This window comes from Alexandromys fortis, unplaced genomic scaffold (genome assembly GCF_014885135.2).
Source record: "Alexandromys fortis isolate MF-2015 unplaced genomic scaffold, M_Fortis_MF-2015_v1.1 scaffold_18, whole genome shotgun sequence".
Classification (NCBI taxonomy): Eukaryota; Metazoa; Chordata; class Mammalia; order Rodentia; family Cricetidae; genus Alexandromys; species Alexandromys fortis.
Window position 1 is genome coordinate 2810579 of NW_026067897.1, and position 20537 is coordinate 2831115.

The following is a 20537-nucleotide window of genomic DNA, read 5'->3' on the forward strand; positions in this document are numbered from 1 at the left end:
TGTAAAAATTCTGAATAAAATAGTGGCAAACCAAATCCAAGAACACATTTAAAAAAATCATCCATCATGATCAAGTAGGCTTCATCGCAGAGATGGAGGGCTGGTTCAACATATGAAAATCTATTAACGTAATCCATCATATAAATAAACTGAAAAACTGCATGATCATTTCATTAGATGCTGAAAAAGCATTTGACAAAATTCAACATCCCTTCATGATAAAGGCCTTAGAGAGATTAGGGATACAGGGATCATATCTAAATATAATAAAACAATATACAGCAAGCCAACAGCCATCATCAAATTAAAAGGAGAGAAACTCAAAGTGATTCCACTAAAATCAGGAATTAGACAAGGCTGTCCACATCTTGCCTCCACAGGCATCAGGCACACATTTGGGGCACAAAATACATATACACAAATTTTAAAACACATGAATGTTTCTCAAATATGTAGAATGTGACTGAAATGTAGCTTCATTTCAACCAAATTCTTATTTCATCAAAGGTTTTGGGCAATACTATGGCTGATTACATCACATATTTGAGTCATAGACCATGGAGAACTCTAGCTGATGACCTGAAAGATTTTCCCCACTGGATAGCTTGATGTGGGATTCCCCTCTGTATGCTGTGAATTTTATTGGTTAATAAAAATGACTGGCTTGGCCTGATAGGGTGGGACAGAACTAGGCAGAAAAAACTAAATTGAATGCTGGAAGAATGAAGGCAAAGTCAGGAAGAAGCCATGGAGCGGCTGCCAGAGACAGACACATTGAAACCTTGCTGGTAGGCCATGAGCCTCATGGTAAAATATAAAATAAGGGAGATGGGTTAATTCTAAATATAAGAGCTAACTAGCAATACACTTAAGTAATTGGCCAAGCAGTGATTTAATTAATACAGTTTCTGTGTGGTATTTTGGGAGTCTGAACCACCAGGAAATGAACAAGCAGCCTCCTTACTACACTAGGTGCTAAGAACACTACCAGAGGAAAAAAGCAACCATCAATTTTACCCCACTAATCTCGAACCTCGGGAGCTACAGCAATGACTAGGCTGGTAAGCCATGCCCACTGTAGCAGCACGTTACAGCAGATACTATCAGTTGCTTTGATTTGGATTTAAGGCCAGTTCCACAACATGAAACCCACACTTGCACCACAAGTCCATGAGCTACAGGGGAGAAGTTACTACTTTAAAAAAAAATGTTTTGAAGGAAAATACCCAGAGACATGCTACACTAGCAGAAGAAAGCACACAAGGCTTTGACTCTAGACAAAGAACATGCTGAAATCTGGAGTCATCTTCCCAGAGAAGAACATTTCAATTGGTTGTGCGAAACCAAGTAGCCATCCCTACAAGTTACTACTTTTACTCTGCTAAGTAAATAAAGTATTAAAGTGACTGCTAATGACTAAGATTAATGCATCTCTCACTTTTAACCAAGAAGCTTCCATTCTCAGTAAATGATGAACAAAGAGACTCACAACTGACCATGGTGCAGAAAATAAGACACTGCAAAGTTATCAACCCTAAATGGAACAGACACACTCCACCCCTCCTCCAGAGGCTCAGAGATCATTGAAGAAGAAGTAACAGAAGAGTAAAAGCCAGAAGTTTAGCTATTAGGAAAGTGTCTCCTTGTCACAGAAGGGCAGAGGCTTGTATGAACCCACAGAGGCTATGAGAGCATACACAAAACCAATACAAGCCCCAGTCACACAAATCGCAATATGGAGAGGAGACTTGTGCATTAAGTCCCTTCCCTAGCAAAGGAGCTGTTGGCAACTGTTAGCTGCTAGGAGAGGGAAGCTCAGTGCTCTCCAAGATTACAGCTCTTGATAATTGACCACAATCCAGTGGAACACCACACATCTAGGAATAACTGAGGAGCAAAAATTTGTCTTGATGGATTTCACAAAGTAAAAAGACACAGAATTGGATTGGTGGGGAAGCAGGGGTCTGGAGGTTGTTGTGAGAGGAAGATATGCATGATGAAAGCACACTGTGAAAAATTCTCAACTAATAAAATGTGCATATAAGGAAATGTGTTGTTCTGTTTGTGTTCTTAGAACAGTATTCTAGCTAATATAGAAAGAAAAGTTTATAATTCTGGTGACTGGAAAATCCAAACAACACGGCATCTGGGAGGTAAAGAACCCGGACTTCATCTTAACATGCCAGGACGCATTTAGCACAGGAGGCATGACCACGTTAGAGACTGGCTTTAACCTAGTGTAAAGACTGTCTCCACTGCTGCCATTCTAACGGGGAACTGAGCATCAACAAGAGGTTTGTGGAGACAAATCATATGACTCTTATCATGAACCATACGAATAATAAAATAAGTATATACAAGCAATGACCGAATAAGCTATACTAAAATGCTGGGGTTGGGTGGCAAACTAAACCCAAAGTAAGAAAAATGAATTTACAATCACCAAAGACAAAACAAAGACAAAGCTGGTTCTCTGAAGAATAAAAACAAAATTTACTATTATCTAAGTAGATTAATCAACACAAAACAACCCAAATGACCATTCTCTGGAAGAATAGTGGAGTTCTTATCAGACATTAGTTATAAAATAAGATAGAATGAGCAACTTCTTACCAACATTCAACATGGAAGAAATGGCTACACAAATATTTGAACACAGATTTTGAATTTCTTTGATATGGCAATTTGAAAATTAGAGTCTATACTATAGAATTACTATAATTAAATAATAATGATAAACTATGAATTCCAAGTTCTATCAAACAAGTAGATTCACAGATACATCTACCTACAAGGTTACTCTAAAACAGTATGATGGAATCATACATTTACCTAGTCTATAGTAAAACAATCCAACTTCTACTACAGAGAAATAAAAAGATCCAAACAATAACTTCTTATATGAATAATATCAACCATAATCAAAAGTTGTAATGCAAAAGGATAAATAAAATGTATATAACCATACAGTGGAATTCCTACCAACCACTTATCAAGGAAAAAAAAAAGTAATTCACAAGAAAGTGATTAACTGCTTGATTGCAAGAATAGGCAAGTGGGAAAGAAGTGAGCGTGTTTTGTGATGAAAATGTAGCAATGCTCACACAATTCTGCATTTTAGCAAGTAGACAAGCCACACACCCACAAAGATGATCTCTGTAATAAATACATTGTGTCTCTCGATGAAGCTCCTAAGGAATAGATCTATCCTGTCCGAGAGGAGAGGAAGAAAGTGACAGCTTCTGCTGTAAACAGTGCTGTGTAGAAAGAAGCAGCTAATAATAATAAGATGGGCTAATCACCCTGATGGGAAGGGCTGAAAACTAAGGATTTCTAACTTCAGATTGGACCACGCTGTCACAGGATGGATGGATGGATGGATGGATGGATGGATGGATGGATGGATAGATAGATAGATAGATAGATAGATAGATAGATAGATAGATAGATAGATAGATAGATTGATTTTTTTAAAAAAAGATATTAGCAAAATGAGCCCGTACACACAGAGGGGTGAGAGGCTGTTCAGAGGGTAAAGAATGACCATGGAAATATAAAAAAACTAGTAAGCCAATGTTTTTAATAACAGACTCAAATAGGGGCTTTAGAAAAGGAACAGAGAGAAAAATAAAGGAGAGAAAACTACCAAAGAAATGCACAAAAGCTCTCCACACCAAAGGCCCCACAGCTCCGTGTTGAGGAAGCTCACTGTCTGTCTGATCTACAGCCTTGTCTTTTCTAGCTCTTTCGTGGACATGAGAACTTAAAATAGCTCAGGTTTTGTGTCTTCCTTATTTAAAGCATGCATGTTTGAAAGCTCATCTTCAGCTGAAATTTTCTGTCTGGCCAGACTATCAGTCAAGTGGGAACGTGGAAGAACGCCATTTTCAAACTGATAGACTTGAAAAAGTCACTGATTCAACATCCTTCTTCCTAAGTTTCTGGAGACTGTGCTTGAGCAAAGACAGGCAGTGAGTGAGGACAAGGTGACCATCTGGAGGAGCCTGAGTGACGTCGTGGGAAAGAGCCAAGTTGGGACCTGGAAGTTTTCCCCCATCAGAATGGCAAGCTGGTGAACAACTGGAAGAATCAACATTCTCTGAACTCTATAATTTCATATAAGCTTAATCTGTTTGACAAACACTCCCAGGACAAGAGCTGGCATTTCCAACAAGCATGTGCCTGTACACTGATTACAAGACATGATATTTCAACATGGTAATATTCCTCCCGAATAATCCATAGATTCAATGTCATAACTATCAAAATTTTAATATCCTCTATTACATAAATGGAAAATCTGATCCTAAAAATATGAAATTTTAATGAACCCCAAATATCTTAAACTATCTTGAAAGTGAATAGCATTAGAGAGTTTATGCTTCCAAATATCAATACTTTCAGCCGGGCGATGGTGGCGCACGCCTTTAATCCCAGCACTTGGGAAGCAGAGGCAGGTGGATCTCTGTGAGTTCGAGACCAGCCTGGTCTACAAAGCAAATTACAGGACAGGCTCCAGAGCCACAGAGAAGCCCTGTCTACAAAACAAAACAAAACAAAAAAAAACCTCCAAATATCAATACTTTCTACAAGCTACAGTTGTCAGTGTGATGCCAGCAAAAAGGGTTAGAACTCAGTGTTCATAGACAAATACCAGTGTCCAAATCACCCAATTCCCAATAAACCTTCCAAGGCCCTTCAATGAGGAAAAGGTGTCTTTCTTTAGTAATAGCTACATTATAGAAGAATAAAGCTGTGCATCTCAAAGTCTCCAAATATATCCATAAATTTGCTCAAAGTGCATCAAAAGACCAAACTTTGTAAAAGTATGAAGCCCCAAAGGGAACAAGGGCAAATGCTCATAAAAGCTGGCACTCATTTTTCACATCTAATCCTAAAATACAGCAACAAAAGAGAAGCACAATTCCAGAGTCATCCAACTAAAATGCTGAGCACTGAAAGAACAAATGTGCCCCAAGACTGGGGCTAACAACTGAAAATCAGATATCTGGTATCTGATAGGGGTCAAATATCCAAAATGAAAAGGAAGGGGAAGGGCAGGGAAGGAGACAGAGGGAGGGAACAAGAATGAGTATGTAGTGTATATGATGTATGTATGTATTATGATGTATGTATGTATGTACAGTACAAGTCAATCAAACAACCCAATGGAAAATTTGATAAAATGTGCACCCTTCCATCTCACTGAAATCATTGTTCTTCTGGTGTCTCCAGAGAGCAGAGAAACCAGCATAATGACTGACCCAAACAAATCACCCCAGAGGCCAACAACAAAGAGCGCTCCCCTCCTGTGAGTACCTGTCTTAACTGGAGACTGGTGCTGCTGCTGCTGCTCGGTCAGACCTTGAGAAAAGGCTTGCATTCCATTCGTCTTGCACTGTTGAGTAAGGAAACAAACTTTTAAACTTGGATCTGAAATGTCTATGAACTTTTTTTTAACATTCAGAAGTATTTTTATAAGCTCTAAAATATTAATCAAGGAATACTTGGAGCTAACTGATAAACCCTGAGAAGTTTGCTTCTTAAAGTGATCAGCAGAAAGTGGTATTCTGCTGTATTACTGCCCCAGCATTCAGGCCGCAGGGGTAGGGAGGGCTGTGAATTCAAGGTCAGCCTGGGCTACACAGGGAGACAGCATTCCAAGTCCCTCTCAGCTCACTACTCCCTATGAGCGCTGCATGGGGGCTGGGGACAGAATTACCCAAAACCAAATAGTTATTGCCATTGCCCTTGGTTACCCAACGCGACTAGAAGGTTGTAGGATACCAAGACATCAAACTGGAACCAACCTGAAAATTTCCTCCCTCTGGCTGGTTTTTATATTGCCAAAATATGCTATACAGGCCACCGTGGAGCAAAGCATCAGTGATCTTACCCATTGATAAACCCTGTATGCTGCACAATAGTACCTGCCACTCAAGGTGAGACGAGCAGGGACTCAGTGGCATGCATGCTACACAGCTAAGTAATCACATTCTATTGACAATTCAAGCCCATTTTACAGAAGGGAATTCAGGCCTGGTGCTGTAAACCTGGCCAAAGCCCATGGATTGTGAGGTAATAAACTCTAAGAATGGTTTACTACTGCTGCCTTGCTAAATGGATATGTCTATGTGCTTTCTAAATATGTATGCCTACACTCCATCCTTGGCCACAGGAGTGTTGCTTCTATCCTGGTGACAAATGAAAACCTGTGTGTTATGTGGTGCTAACTTGCCAATCAAGGTGTGACCAGTAGTGGAACAGACATGTATGTCATGCCGTTAATCAGCCATATTCTGTTAGTATGGGGGTAGTTAATTCAAAGGGTCACAACGGTCAAAGTGAATGTTGACTTCTCAACCCTAAATGGAACACCAGTATCTCTCTCACCCCTCTGGACTCAGAGAAGAGCCCCAAAGTGGGGGTGAAAGAATATAAGGTAGGGAGGATTGCTCTGAAATTCTTCTGGATACAGCATGGGCATTGAACTCACAGAGGCTAAGGTTGCCAGCCCAAACCTGCACACCACTGAGCCCTTCAACATTCTAACGTGGGTGGCAGAGGGGAATATGCCAGATGGGGACTACTGGCATTAATAGGAGCTGGAAGAGGAGTTCTTTTCCTTCAGAGGCGCGGACACTGGTATGGTGTTCATGACCCACTAAGCAACCCCACTAGCACACACATGCAAGCAATGCTAACTACACTCAGGGGGTTGTAAAACACACACATGCTTTGCACAAATAAATACATGTAAAAAGTGTATTTCTCACATTTAAAATTGTAGTAGATGGTTAACTCGAAAACTGCTACTTCAAAGCAAGGCCTAACATCAAAGGTAAAGTTACACTTTTTCATGTTTTTTTATATTAAAATAACCATTATCTAAAATATTTCATACATGCAAAAATTACCCTGAGGAGTAAATGGGGGGGGGGGGTAAGGGAAAGGTGGGTGGAGCGGGAGGAAGGGAGGGAGTAGGAACTAGGATTGGGATGTAAAATGAGAAAAGATTGTTTTTAAATAAAAATAAAAATAAATGATAATGACAGAAAAAATATGCTAAAAGTTTTGCAAAGTGATTATATGTTCTGTGACTTAACTGTCATAATCATGCAAAGGTAAGCGTGATCGTCATGTTTACAGTCAGAGTACAGACCAGAGTTTTGTGACTAAGCCAAATGTGCAGAGCAGAGCCGGCTGGGCTGGGTTTGAGGTTTGCTGCTGTAACAGCTATGAAGGGTGTGCCACCTGACAGAGCCTTCGCCATAGCGATGCCGACTTTTAACGACCAGGGACAAAATATGACAAACCTGTAATTTTTCAATAATATTTTTGGTTTTCTTCTGATTCTAACAAAGATACTAGTTAGTTAGCAGTAGCCCTAATGAACACGGCCACTTAAGAAACACAGGGTTACCCATAAAACAGGGGTACTGTGGTTTGAATTGGAAATACAAAGAAAAATATGATCTCTCTTCTTGGAAACTTGCAAATTCCCAAATATGAAGAAGCAACTCTCATAGACCATATTCTTAAAATATTTGCTGTGTATATAAGAAAACCAAAACCCAAAATATATTTCAAAGGAATTTTTTTTTTTAAAGAGGACAACATAAGAGAAAACGGGCAATGGTGTGAAATTGGCAATTCTCTCTCTACATATAAAACCACATCTAACTAAACTCATGAAAGATACCAATTCTCAAGCCACAGAGAACAAAAACTGAAAGCAACACAAGAATTCACAACTACTTAGTAAGAAACTAGTGTGACACCCGATAATAACAAGGAAGGAAGGCCTTGGGGGGCACAAGTCCCATGCTCTCTACTCAGAGCTCACCTCAGTGCGTGACCTGAGCAGCAACAGAGCTGAGGGGGAGAACATTGCTTTAGGCTTTGTTTTGATTTGTTTTTTGTTTTTTGAGATAGGGTTTCTTTGCATAGCCCTGGCTGTCCTGAAACACACAGAGATCCACCTGCCTCTGCCTCCCGAGTGTAGGGTTAAGGATGTGCACCACCACCGCCTGCAAGAACATTGTTGTTCACAGCAGTCCTGTCCTGGTGTTGTTTGTTTGTTGTTTTTATCACAGAAAGCCTTTCAATCTTGAAAAAGTGAAAAGTGCCCTGGACGGTCACGGCTACATTGTTATGTGCTGTCTCCATCGGCACCCACAGGGCTGCTCCATTTGTTAAGCAATTGCCTCATATTCATGTTAATGCTTGTGTCTCGCAGCTTGATTCCGGAAGATCTGACAGAATATCTACTTATGTTACTAGGAAAAGGGCCAGCAGGGAAAGGACTCGGGCCAGAAGGAAACCTTCACTAATTATCTTTTAACATCAACATTAATGTGAAAGAAAAATTTAAAAATAAAGTTATTAAAATAATTCTATTATATCAAAAATTCAAAATACATTCAAGGAAAAAATAACAACTAGGATAGTTAGTTCTTGGGAGGGCAACAAGAAAAGAGAATTTTAGAAAGATATACACAAGGTTTTGAATTGTCAAGCTTTTAACTTTAAATTTTTTAAACAAATATAGAAAAAGATTTACATTTTAAAATGCCGAGTGAGAAGAATACAGCTGGTGTGCAGTCTTTAATGTATTATGAAATATACCTTAACATTTAAAAAAAAGCATACAGCCACTTAGCAATGTCATTTACAGTCTATAGTGTGCACATACATCTTACATAGACACACAAGCTAACCGAAACCCTGGATAAGCATGTGCTGTGCCTTGAGCTACTCCCCAGCCCCGTCTGTTATTATGACTTACTCTGCCAACTCCACTTTGTAAGCACTGAGTGTTACATGGATATTCATTCTGAAAGTTAAAAGGGAACACTGGTCCTGTAAGAAGAGGGAAAAACTATTCTAAATATTCACATGTTCAATAAATGATATACCATAGTCTAATAAGCAAGGATGTCTGTGACATCTTTGGCATTGTTACAAAATATTTATGATAGTTAATTATACAACAAATATTTGCTCCACCCTCTGACGCCATAGCTCGTTAGGAGATGGGTGGGTAATGAGCATCTAGAAGATGTCACAGTCTAAAAACAAGCTCATAAGTAATAGTATAATTTCATATACAGTAAACTACTCTCTCACTGTGAGCTTGAGAGAAATCATGGGGTTGCCATAGTTGATTGAAGGTACCAGGAAGGCTTCACAAAAGAAGTAATTTAATCTGCATTTGAAGGAAAAGAAAATTCTTCTGAGGACCTTGAGCTGGCCAAGACTGGAAATGTGTTGAGAAAGCCCCAGACTGATTTTTATTTTAATTTGGTGTTCTCTGTAACAAGCTCTACTTCACTGTACCTTAAATGTATTATTATACTTCAGTTAGACCAGGATCACCCAGCATTCCTTCCACCCACCTATGTCACGGCCGTAAAGGGAAGGCCTGCAGAATCGCTATGGGAAAGAGTTCTGGCAAAAGCCAATCACAGGGACAAGGTCAATGCATGCGAATCGAAGACCCAGAAGTAAACCCACACACCTATGGACATCTGACTGTTGACAAAGAAGCCAAAATTATACAATGGAAAAAAGAAAACATCTTCAACAAATGATGCTGGCATCGCTGAATGTTGGCACATAGAAGAATAAAAATAGATCCATAGCTATCACCCTGCGTGAAACTCAAGACCAAGTATGTCAATGATCTCAACATAAATCCAGTTACACTGAATCTGAGAGAAAGTGGGGAACAGCCTTGAATGCAAGGGCACAGGAGACAGCTTCCTGCACGGAACACGAGCAGCACAGACACCGAAAGCAACAACTGATAAACGGCGCTGAAATAAATGAAACTGAAAGTTTATGTAAGGCAAAGGACACAGTTAACACAACAAAACAGCAGCCTACAGAATGGGAAAAAGATGTGGGGAAGGCCCCACATCTGACAGAAGGATGATCTCCAAAATATATAAAGAACTCAAGAAACTAGACATCAAAAATAAAAAAATAAGAATACTTAAAATGGGGGTACTTATTCAAATGGCAGAAGAATCTCAACAGATAATCACTTACAGAAATGTTTGACATCCTTTGCCATCAAGGAAATGTAAGCCAAAACAACTGTAAGATTTCATCTTACACTCATCAGAATGGCTAAGATCAAAAACACAAATGACAGCTCATGGTGGAAAGGATTTGAAACAAAGGGATCACTCCTCCATTTCTGGTGGAGTGCAAACTCGTACAGTCACTTTGGAAATCAATATGGCAGCTCCTTAGAAAATTAGGAAATAAATTTAACTCAAGACCCAGCCATACCACTCTTGGGCATATACCTAAAGGATGCTCAATCATAACACAAGCATACTTGCTCATCTATGTTTATAGCAGCTTTATTTGTAATAGAACGTGAAGCAAGCTAGATGCCCCTCAATCAAAGAATTGACAAAGAAAATGTAGTGTTACTCAGCTGTTAAAAACAATGACATCAGAAAATCTGAAGACAAATGGGTGGAACTAGAAAAAAATCATGCTGAGCGAGATAACCCAGACCAGAAAAACAACTGTACTCAATCCTAAGTAATATATATAATAATATATACCATATTTGTGTGTCATATATATCATATACATTTACCACATATATGTGATCATATCATATAGCTGATATTAGCTATAAAGTAAAAGATAACCATGCTACAATCCACAGACCTGGAGAGGCTAGGCAATAAAGATGCTCAAAGGGGTGGGAGTGGGGGAAACACATGGACTTCCCTGGGAAGAAAAATAGAAGAGATCTTCTGGGTGCACTGGGGACAGGTGGAAATGGGAACTTGAAGGTTTGGGTTGGCGGGTGGATGGGGGGGGGAAGAATACTAAAAGCGATGTCATGATGGAAGTGGGGGGGGGGCGACAATGTGGCATCAGGTAGAAACTTGATGCAAGGGAAACTCCCAGGAATCTACAAAGATGACCCCAGCTGAGACTCCTAGCAACAGTAAATACACAGCCTGAACTGGCCATCTCCTGTGACCAGGTTGGTGACTACCCCAATAGTCCCCAGAGAATTTTCATCCAGTAACTGACGGAAACAGGTGGAGAGATCCACAGACAAGCATTAGGCCAAGCTTGGGGAATCCAGCAGAAGAGAGCAAGGAAGGATTTTAGGAGCCAGAGGAGTTCAAGAACATCACAAGAAAACCCACAGCAACAACTAGTCTGGCTCATAGGAACTCAGAGTCTGAACCAACAGCCAGGGAGCCTGCAAGGGAAAGACCTAAACCCTCTACATATATGTGGCAGTTATGTAGCTTGGTTTACTTGTAGGACCCCTGGCAATGGGAGCAGGATTGTCCCTAATGCATTGGCCGGCTCTTGGGAACCAGTCCTCATACTGGGTTGCCTTACACAGCCTTAATACAAGGGGAGCTGCTTAGTTTTACTCCAACTTGATATACCATGCTTTGTTAACATCGATGGGAGGCCTGCCCCTTTCTGAACACAGGAGAAGAGAATTGAGGGTTTGGGGAGGGGGAGAGAGGAGGGAAGGAAAACTGCAGTCGCGATGTAAAATAAATAATTTTTTAAAAAAAGCTGATCACAGAAGGAAGAGCTGACACTCACTCTATGATGAATTGAACATCTACTCTATTCAGCAGCTTCCAGAACAGATACCACAGGATCCACATTCTGGTGCTATGTTCCAGGAGATCCACCTGTCTGTGCTAAGGCACAGCTCTCTTGAAAGGGAGCATGACTTGGAGGAGCCAAGGATGGGAGCAGTCTGTTGCATGTCTACATCTCCTGCTTCACTTTTATACATTCTTTCCTTTATTAAACAGTCCATGGAGTCAGTGGGACAAAATCGACTAAGGAAATGTTGGTGTGGTTTATACATGTGCCACGTAATTTAGACCACAGAAGCCAATCTAGCAGCAAGGAGGCACAGGTTTCAAAACTGTGTCCAAAGAACATTTTTATGGACAGAAAGAAAAATATTTAAGATGGGGGGTTGCCAGGGATTAAACCCAGGCCCTTGCATATTCCAGGCAAGCACTCTAAGAATGAGTTGTATCTCTAGCCAGTTTTGTATTTTTTATTACGTGCATTTATTTATTCCATGTGTCCCCACACACATGTGCCACAGTACACATGTATAGGTCAGAACAACTTGCAGGAGCCACTTCTCCCTTCTGCCATGTTGGGCCCAGGACCAAAGTTGGGCACTTAGGCTTGGGGGCAGCACCTTGACCTTTGCACCATTTGGCAGCCCTGTGTTTTTATTTTGAAATAGGTTATCACTAAGCTGTCCAGTGAGACCTGTATGTCTTCTGTGGCCCAAATAAGCCTTGGCTTTGCTATCTTATTGCCTTAACCACTAGGCTAGTTGGAGTACATGCCTGAGCCATGAGGCCTGGCTGACTTTGACATCTTTATTGTTGTCTGACAGCTCAAGCATGTTCCCAGCTCCTGTTGGCGTCACATTCACACTGTTTGCTACAATGGTCATTCTCTCATGGGTTTGTAAAAGACATCCTACAACATGACTACTCTGCACAGACTATCATCACAAGGACAAATTATTTATATGGAGGGTGTCTTTCTGACCAGAGATCAGTTAAATATACAATAAGGCATTTAATAAAAGCACAAAAAATAAACAAAAATATAACTACTTTCGAGGAAAGGGCATATTCTCCCTTTCCTGACTGATATGGAAGACTCAGGGCCAGTAGATCGTGAAAGTCTCTTTACCTTTAGATAGCATTTGTAAACTCTACCAACAAAAGGGATCATTAATTTTTATTACTTCTTTTAAATCCACCTCAGGTAATTACTTTATAAATGATCAAATCTTCCAAGTACTAATTATCCATTAATAAATTTACTTAAAAGAATTAAATAACTCCATTACTTACCTGGAGGAGAAGAGAGATGACGAACAGGTCTTGCTGGTTGAAGCGGTTTGCCAATCAACTTTTTGGTTTCCATTGTCATAAAGACCTTGAGGTTCCATACTTTAATGGGGAAAAACACATTTTCATCTTTTAGACAAAATAATAAAGACCAGTTAGACCTTTTCTATGTATGCAAACAACGACAATACTCATTTGAAAACATTAAAGTGAAGACACACATGAAACCCATTTAAAATATTCAACGATTGGGCCTCTGTATAGCCTTCACACAGTTACACAATGCTTCTTTCAGAAATTTTCCTCCTTCAGTTTATATGGCTCTATTATTGTGTATTGTTTCCTGTGTCTTTAGCTGCCTCTTCTAACTACATTAACTGATCCCTCTTCTGTTCTTCAATTACAAATTTCAGGATGACTAACTTTAGCTCTAGTCCTTTTAGCTAGCACATCAATGTTCATGTCTACAGCTATCTACAGACACATGAAAATACAATGTAATGTATACGTTAGCCTAGCTATCCAGACACATGAAAATACAATGTAATGTATACGTTAGCCTAGCTATCCACAGACACATGAAAATACAATGTAATGTATACCTTAGCCTAGCTATCCACAGACACATGAAAATACAATGTAATGTGTACTTAGCCTTTGTGTACTAAGTGCTAGCCCCACTTCTCTTATTGTCTACTGTTATTTCCAGTTCTGCGTTATCATTGGATGTCAATTAAACATCTCCAAAAATGGAATTAAGAGCTGTGGTATCAAAAATGTTCTTCCCCCGAATTCTTTAATCACCAACTCTCTTAAAACTCCCCTTTACTAAACACACCTTCAACTCGGTGGCTTTAGTCACCCTGGTCGCTGTCTATTTTTCTGCCAAATGATACCTCATGTATTTTCATTAACTCTCCAATACTCTCTTAACTTCACAGCTCTGGCTATCCTTGAACTCTCTCTGTGGACCAGGATGACCTCAAACTGCCTCTGCTTTCTGAGTGCTGGGACTTAAAGGTGTGCACCACCACTATCCACAGAAGATCTTAATTCCCCTCTCTGATCATCTTTGAAATAGATGTAAATGATCCCTACATCTGACCTTGTGATGCCAAGAATATGTCTACATTATGACATTTAGAGGACATTATACTTTTTTTATACTAGACGAAAGTGGAAAACAGGTTCTTCTTAATGAAGAAAACTTTATTCACCTGCTATCTCCTGAAAAATATAAAATATGGATAAAGCAAACCATTCCTTGAGCAACTGGATACAAACTGTCATCTTTTGAACCATGCTCCTTTTGTATACACCTAAACTTTTAAACATGTGACTAGCGGTACAGGCCTGAAGGCTATAATCACTACAGGAAAATTGCAAGGCCAGAAGGCCAGCCGAGGCTACTTAACAAGATCCTGTCTGAAAAATAAAAACGTTAGAAATACCTTGGAATATATCTCAAGGTTAGACATATTGCCTACCATGTACAAGGATCAAGAATAATTCCCCAACATGATCAAAACAAAACAAAAATACTGCCCACCAGTTCAAAATCTTCTGCACTAATCATAATAGAAGCAGGTTACACCTGTGGCATAACCAACAGCTTATGTATGTATGTATTATTATAGATAACTCTTTACCATTCATAGAACCCTACATGACAGTAGATAACAGCCATCTTACTTCCTAGGCTTGATGCAAACACCAAATCGTATAACTTACATAAATCATCTAGGAACACTTCTGTTACATAAGTCAGTAGAAGTTGATGTGTGTTCTCATTTTATATTTCAGGTATAGAAAGATAATGTTCACCAAAGTTCAGCTGATCAGGAAGTGATGGTTAGACTTTACCCATGCAGGGGACAACCTTGTATCCTTCTGACACTTAGGCTAAACTGTTCCAGTTATCAATAAGAAGCCTTTTACTGTTTTTACAAAACACTTCTGCAATCTCTTCCAATCCAGTACTTATTACACACATTGCAACTACCTACTAATCAGTGTTTAAATTTGAGATTTTCATAGACATCGTCAAGGTCTTTGATCATATCAACTCTCTACTCCCCATCCACTCCTAGTCACCCACCAACTACTAGATTCCAATTTTCCTTCCAGAAGTGCCTCTGCTGTGAGCAGCCCCTCGGTGATGGTGGATATCCACCAAGCTGCTGAATGAACGCTACTGTTTCACTTGAGAGAAATACAGTACGTCTCAGACTTTCCACACTTCCTGCTACTCTTAAACCAAATGGTTATTCATCTTTCTGGGCCAAAGGCAAGGTGTTGCTATTTTCTTACAGAATATCTTCAAGTCTCAGAACATACCTTAAAGCAAAGCAGTTTTCATTAAGTAGTCAGAAGTAAAATCATAACAATCTCCTTTCGTTATCTTCTCTATTGATTCCCACTAATTTCATCTACTCTTTTTTATAAAGTATAGCATGTAAATATATTATTACATGCTAATTTGAATGTACCATTAATTGGCTGAGGCCACAGAAACTAGAATTCAATTATCTTCTCATCTTTTTATCTACAGCATAATTAGTTTTAATAAGTAAGCCAAAAAGGCTTCCTCATTGTAACTAAATTCTCCTGACATCTTATCTTCATGGTGCACGGCTCCTAAATTCCTGTGTGCAGCCCTTGCTTAGCTTTATACCAAGCACCAAAAGTTAATTGTGATCATAAGTAAATGGTAATATTTCCTCAGTATGATTACCAATTACTGTTTTGTTCTAAGAGATGCTTTCTCTTATTTAAAGGTCTGGAGATACTTCAGAATTACAGTAATAAGTATACTTCCTCTGTGTTAGGCATGCTAACTCACCTCAGAGTTAATTTTTCCTGATGTGTGGGGATGAGCCAACCAGCACCTGTGTCAGTGCCCGCCTTGCTTCCTTATGTTAACTGGTGCCGACTTAACACAGCAAGTAGCTTTCTGAACAAACCAATGCTACATTTGTTCATGATACAACACTGATATACCAGGAAGCAAAAAATAAAAAAAAAAAGCCCTCAAATATTTGACTGTTTTCTACATGGAATATTTAAAATAAAGGAAAAGTCATCTAATGTGTAATATGAATGAACTATAATACATGTTTCTTTACTTAATGGTTATCCTAACAATTTTTGATGCGAACCCCAATACCATACAGAAACTGTCCTCCCTGTTTCCATATGAATAGTGAGTTGGGACACAAAAGAACAGAAGACCTTGGCACACAGCTCCTTGTTTTCCATTGCTCAGCTGAAACTGAGGGACGGTCTCCTCCAGCTGCTGAGCAAGGCAAATCCCTAGTATTCACACTGGTCAATTCCAAGAGTTGGAGTTACATTTGCAAAACAATAAACAGCAGCCGAAAGCTCTTTTGGGGCTACCTCCCTTACAGTGGGCAGAGGAAGAGAGTACCCAGGACTTCCCATTTGTAAATTCACATCAGTCAAGAAATTAGACAATGCAGGTGCCCACAGACTTTTTATGTTTTCTTTTAAAACCAAACTCTGCTTGCACAGAAACCCTGACACGGTAGCGGACGAGTTAGAAATCAGGGTGCAGAGTTCACACCACCATCATTTACTAGAGGACTGCGTATTTACGCGATAACACACACCTGAGCTACGACGCTAATCAAGGGAGACCACCACAAACTGTAATCCAAATCTCCATTTAGTTAAAAATAACAGGCTAGCTGAACTTAGTTGTTGCATTAAATAACATCAGTTTTTTATGCCTGTTTCATCGGAGAGCTGACCAGTTCCCTGATGCTGCCAGTGTCGCCCAGAGCACTCCTCAACTTTCACAAAGGACACAAGTTGCAAAAGAACCGGCCTCACTGCTATCAATGAGGAGCACCGAGCAGGCCCATAGCAGAGTTCTCTCTTAAAATGCAAATGTACAGTTTATGACCAAGATCTTATTTGGCATAATACCTAAAAATATTCATTCTATTAACACAGTCCTCAGAAAGTTTGCTAAACAAAGTTTCGAGTTTTGAAAACGTGTCATCCTGAAGGGCAAGGGCAGGTGAATGAAATGAGGAGATTACTCTCAGGGCCGTCCGTCCGGAACCTGCAGCTGCTATCCCACTATTCCACGTGTGCCGAGGCTAAACACATCCTCGGCGTGTTTTGCTGAAGCTGTTCTCATTCTGAAATTACAAATTAACTAGAATATTCTAAAATATAATAGATACGCACATAAACTGATAAATGTGGATGCAATCTGTATTGAGTATAGATTTTTAAATTAGAACACCATTTCTTTAGATATTATGACGTCCTCAACACCTTACAAATGTCACTTCATTTAACATTGAGCTGTACACTAACTGTTGAAAAGATCAGTCCCGCCTTACAGGTGGGAAAGAAACATGGGGTTCAGAAACCCCATCTACATAGTGTAAATTTGACAACAAAGTTCATCCGTCTCTAAACTTGCTTACTTGTTCAGATATCTGACTCCACTGTCATAAGCAAGTATTCTATGTGTTGATGAAAACCTTAACAGGAGAAGGCACATTTAAGTATAACGCCTTGGTGAATAGATTGTAGAACACTTTTCATTTCCTCAATTTACAATTTTTTTACAATATTTAATTATGACACTTTTTTCATAGTAACGATAATTCAGTGTTTAAGATATATAGGACTGGGTAGGTAGCCCCATCACGAACGAAGCACTGGGTTTGGTCCCCAGCCCTGCATAAAGCCTGGTATGATGGCTCACACCTGTAATCCCAGCACTGGGGATCAGGAATTTAAACCCATCCTGGGCTTCTAAGTGAATTAGAGGTCAGCCAGGGCTAGATAGGCTAAGTACTAAAATTAAAATCCCCCTTTTAAATTCTGGGCTTCTTGGCGCTAAGGATGTAACCCGGTGGAAAAGCGCGACCCTAGGATATGTGAGGTCTTCGGTTCTATTCTCAGCACCGCCAAAATACAGATGCGGAGTTCTAGAATAATTTAAAAAACAACATCACTTTTATTTACTTTCCGTATATTTCCCACGTGAAAACTCGTTAAGATTTAAACTCAACTTCCTGCTGCAAAATTCTACACTTCAAAGTATTCCTTAAAATCAAACGCTGCTTGTTAAGAAGACAACCAGTCCTGATAAGAATAATAAACGAAAAGTAACAAAATAAATACGAACGGGAGATAGAGTCTATTACTAGGTAGTCAAAATAATTTCATATTCCATACATCTACTAGGCCTGTTCTGTTTTTCAAAACTCAAAAAACGTATCCAACAGCATCAACACGTAGCATTATTTTTCTCACCTTGTCTAAAAATTCCGGGGAGTGGGGGCCAAGAAAGAGTTGGGGTTTTTGTTGTTGTTGTTGTTGTTGTTTTAGTTTTATCTGTTTTAACATCTTTCGATAAAAGACACAGTTTAACGATTCGCTGAGACAAGCTGCCCAAGCAACAGGTGAGTGGCGAGCAGTCTGGACCTTCTCCCTAGCTGGCACCGAACCCCCTCCGCTCGCCCTGCCCGCTCGTCCCGCAGTGCCCGCCGCCCACCCGGCGCCGGCCGCCCCTCACCTACCGCCTCAAGACCCGGGAGGGTTTCCGGCGCGGCGTCGCGGCGCTCAGCCCAGACACGGCGGCCACAGCCGAGCGCCCGGCTGCCGTCGGGGAACGGCTCCCGCCGCGCGTCGCCTCGCGGCTTAAGTCGGCGGCGCAGCGGGCGGGGGGCGGGGGCGGGGACGGGGGCGGGGTCCGGGCGGGCGGGGCCCCGGGGCCGGGACCGTTAAACCGGCGGCGCGCGGCGGGCCGGGGCCTGGGGGCGGCGCGCGATCGGTGCGCGCAGGGCGAGCGGCGACCCGGGCAGGTGCTGGCCCCCGGCGGGGCGCGCCCTCTTGGGCACCCGGGGAGGCGCTGCGCGGCGCGGAGCCCCAGGGTGGGAGCCAGGCCGCCCCTGCAGCCAAGCTGGCTGTGACCCAAGCTCTGCAGCCGGCACCCAAAGCCTTTTTTTCTGACCTGGTAGGTCTTCTGGATCCCAACTGTCCGCCCGGAGAACTGGTGTCCATCCAACCGGAATATAAATGCTCACCGTATTCCTTTTCTGTTGTTGTGACCCCCAAAAAGTGGCAAAAAACTAAAGGGCGGGTCTCTTTGGACTCCCAGCATGAGGGTATAGTCTGTCATGGTGAAGACGATGTGGGGGGAGCATGAGGTAGCTGGTCATATTCCATCTATTGTCAAAAGCAGAGGTGACTTACGGTGCCCAGCGCTCTTCGCCCCACCCATTCAGTCCTACAAGCCCAATGCACTTACAGCTCCTTTTCTACCTCAACCCAGTCTAGAAACTCCCTCGCGGCGTGCTGTGAGGTTTGTTACCTAGACGACTGTAGATCTAATAGAGTTGACAATATCACCCTCAGCAGATTACAGTCCTGAAAAAGATCAAGATTAGTTCAGAAAACTCTGTTGACTCCAAATCCATTATTTCCCACCTTCGTTTTCATTCTCTTGTGAAATATTTTTCACTGTCGTCTCAGGCTGTCGGTAGGCCTGTGCTGATGGACACGTGTGTGTGTGTGTGTGTGTGTGTGTGTGTGTGTGTGTGTGCCCGCGCCCTCACAGGACTTGACATAAGCAACACCTGGGAGGAGCCAGGTAAGTCCTGGAATAGTTAGGTCGGGAGTATAGGAGAGCAATGCCCGAGTTCTACAGTGATACGTGGCTTACCATTTGAAAAGATAAATTCTGTGACACTTCTGTTTTGGAAATTATTTTTCTACCTTTTTTTTCTTTTTAAAAACAAGCTTTTCTCATTTTTTAAAAAATATTTATTTATTTATTATATTATGTGTACAGCATTCCTTCCACGTGTGCCTGCAAGCCAGAAGGGGGCGCCAGGTCTCATTATAGATGGTTGTGAGCCACCATGTGGTTGCTGGGAATTGAACTCAGGACCTCTGGAAGAGCAGTCAGTGCTCTTAACCTCTGAGCCATCTCCCCAGTTCCATCTCCCTCCTCTTCTCCCACTCCCCCCACTTTTCTCCTACCCCACACCCCATCCACTCCTCAGAGAGGGTTAGGTTTCCCATGGGGAGTCAAAGTCTAGCACATTGCTTTGATGCCCTCTCTACTATATCTAGGCTGAGAAAGGTATCCCTTCGTAGGGAATGGGCTCCAAAAAGCCTGCTCAAGCACTAGGTGTAGGGCAAAGGGCCTGCCAAGGAAACCCACCCATGCAGGGCTGAGACCAGGACAGCAAAAGAAATATTTTAGCCCCAAACCCACTTTGGCCCGAGAATTCGAGACAGTAAAAGAATATGCCCTGTTGCCAAAACTAGAGCCAAAAAGCTAAAACAGGCTAGTGAAAGAAACCCAATCTGGCCCTGAAATCAGCCATCTCTGCCCATGACCAACTAACCTCAGACTCCACGGAAAAACTCTGCCCCTAGGAAGCCCTGTGTAAGTCCTGTGCCTGTTCTGTTTGCTGCTGTCTTCCACCCTGAGAGAGGCAGCCACTCCTGGATTCTTCCCTCCCAATAAATCTCTCTCAGTGAGGTTTGGGTGAAGACCTCCTTTCGCCTGAACAGAGCAGAGCCGTGCAGGGCTGTAAACACTTCCCCTGGGGAAATCTAGCCAAGCTGAGTTGTTACAACTTTGCT

General features: G+C 41.3%; 1 protein-coding gene across 6 annotated transcripts in view; it reads right to left on the reverse strand.

Moving 5' to 3' along the window:
- CUNH8orf88 (chromosome unknown C8orf88 homolog) overlaps positions 1-19087 on the reverse strand; it is a 65348-nt gene extending 46261 nt beyond the window's left edge. For 3 of the 6 annotated variants that reach the window (XM_050165621.1, XM_050165661.1, XM_050165653.1), the window contains exons 1-4: positions 18461-18605; positions 12900-12998; positions 8789-8862; positions 5320-5398 (exon numbers count right to left, since the gene is read on the reverse strand). In XM_050165621.1, coding sequence (XP_050021578.1) covers positions 5320-5398; positions 8789-8862; positions 12900-12978 — 232 coding nt within the window. In that variant the 5' untranslated portion in view covers positions 12979-12998; positions 18461-18605. Of the gene's footprint in view, positions 1-5319; positions 5399-8788; positions 8863-12899; positions 13026-18460; positions 18606-18894 lie in introns of those variants that run through there. The other 3 variants (XM_050165647.1, XM_050165631.1, XM_050165639.1) reach the window with 3 other exon arrangements.
- Between the last annotated feature and the right edge of the window lie 1450 nt (positions 19088-20537).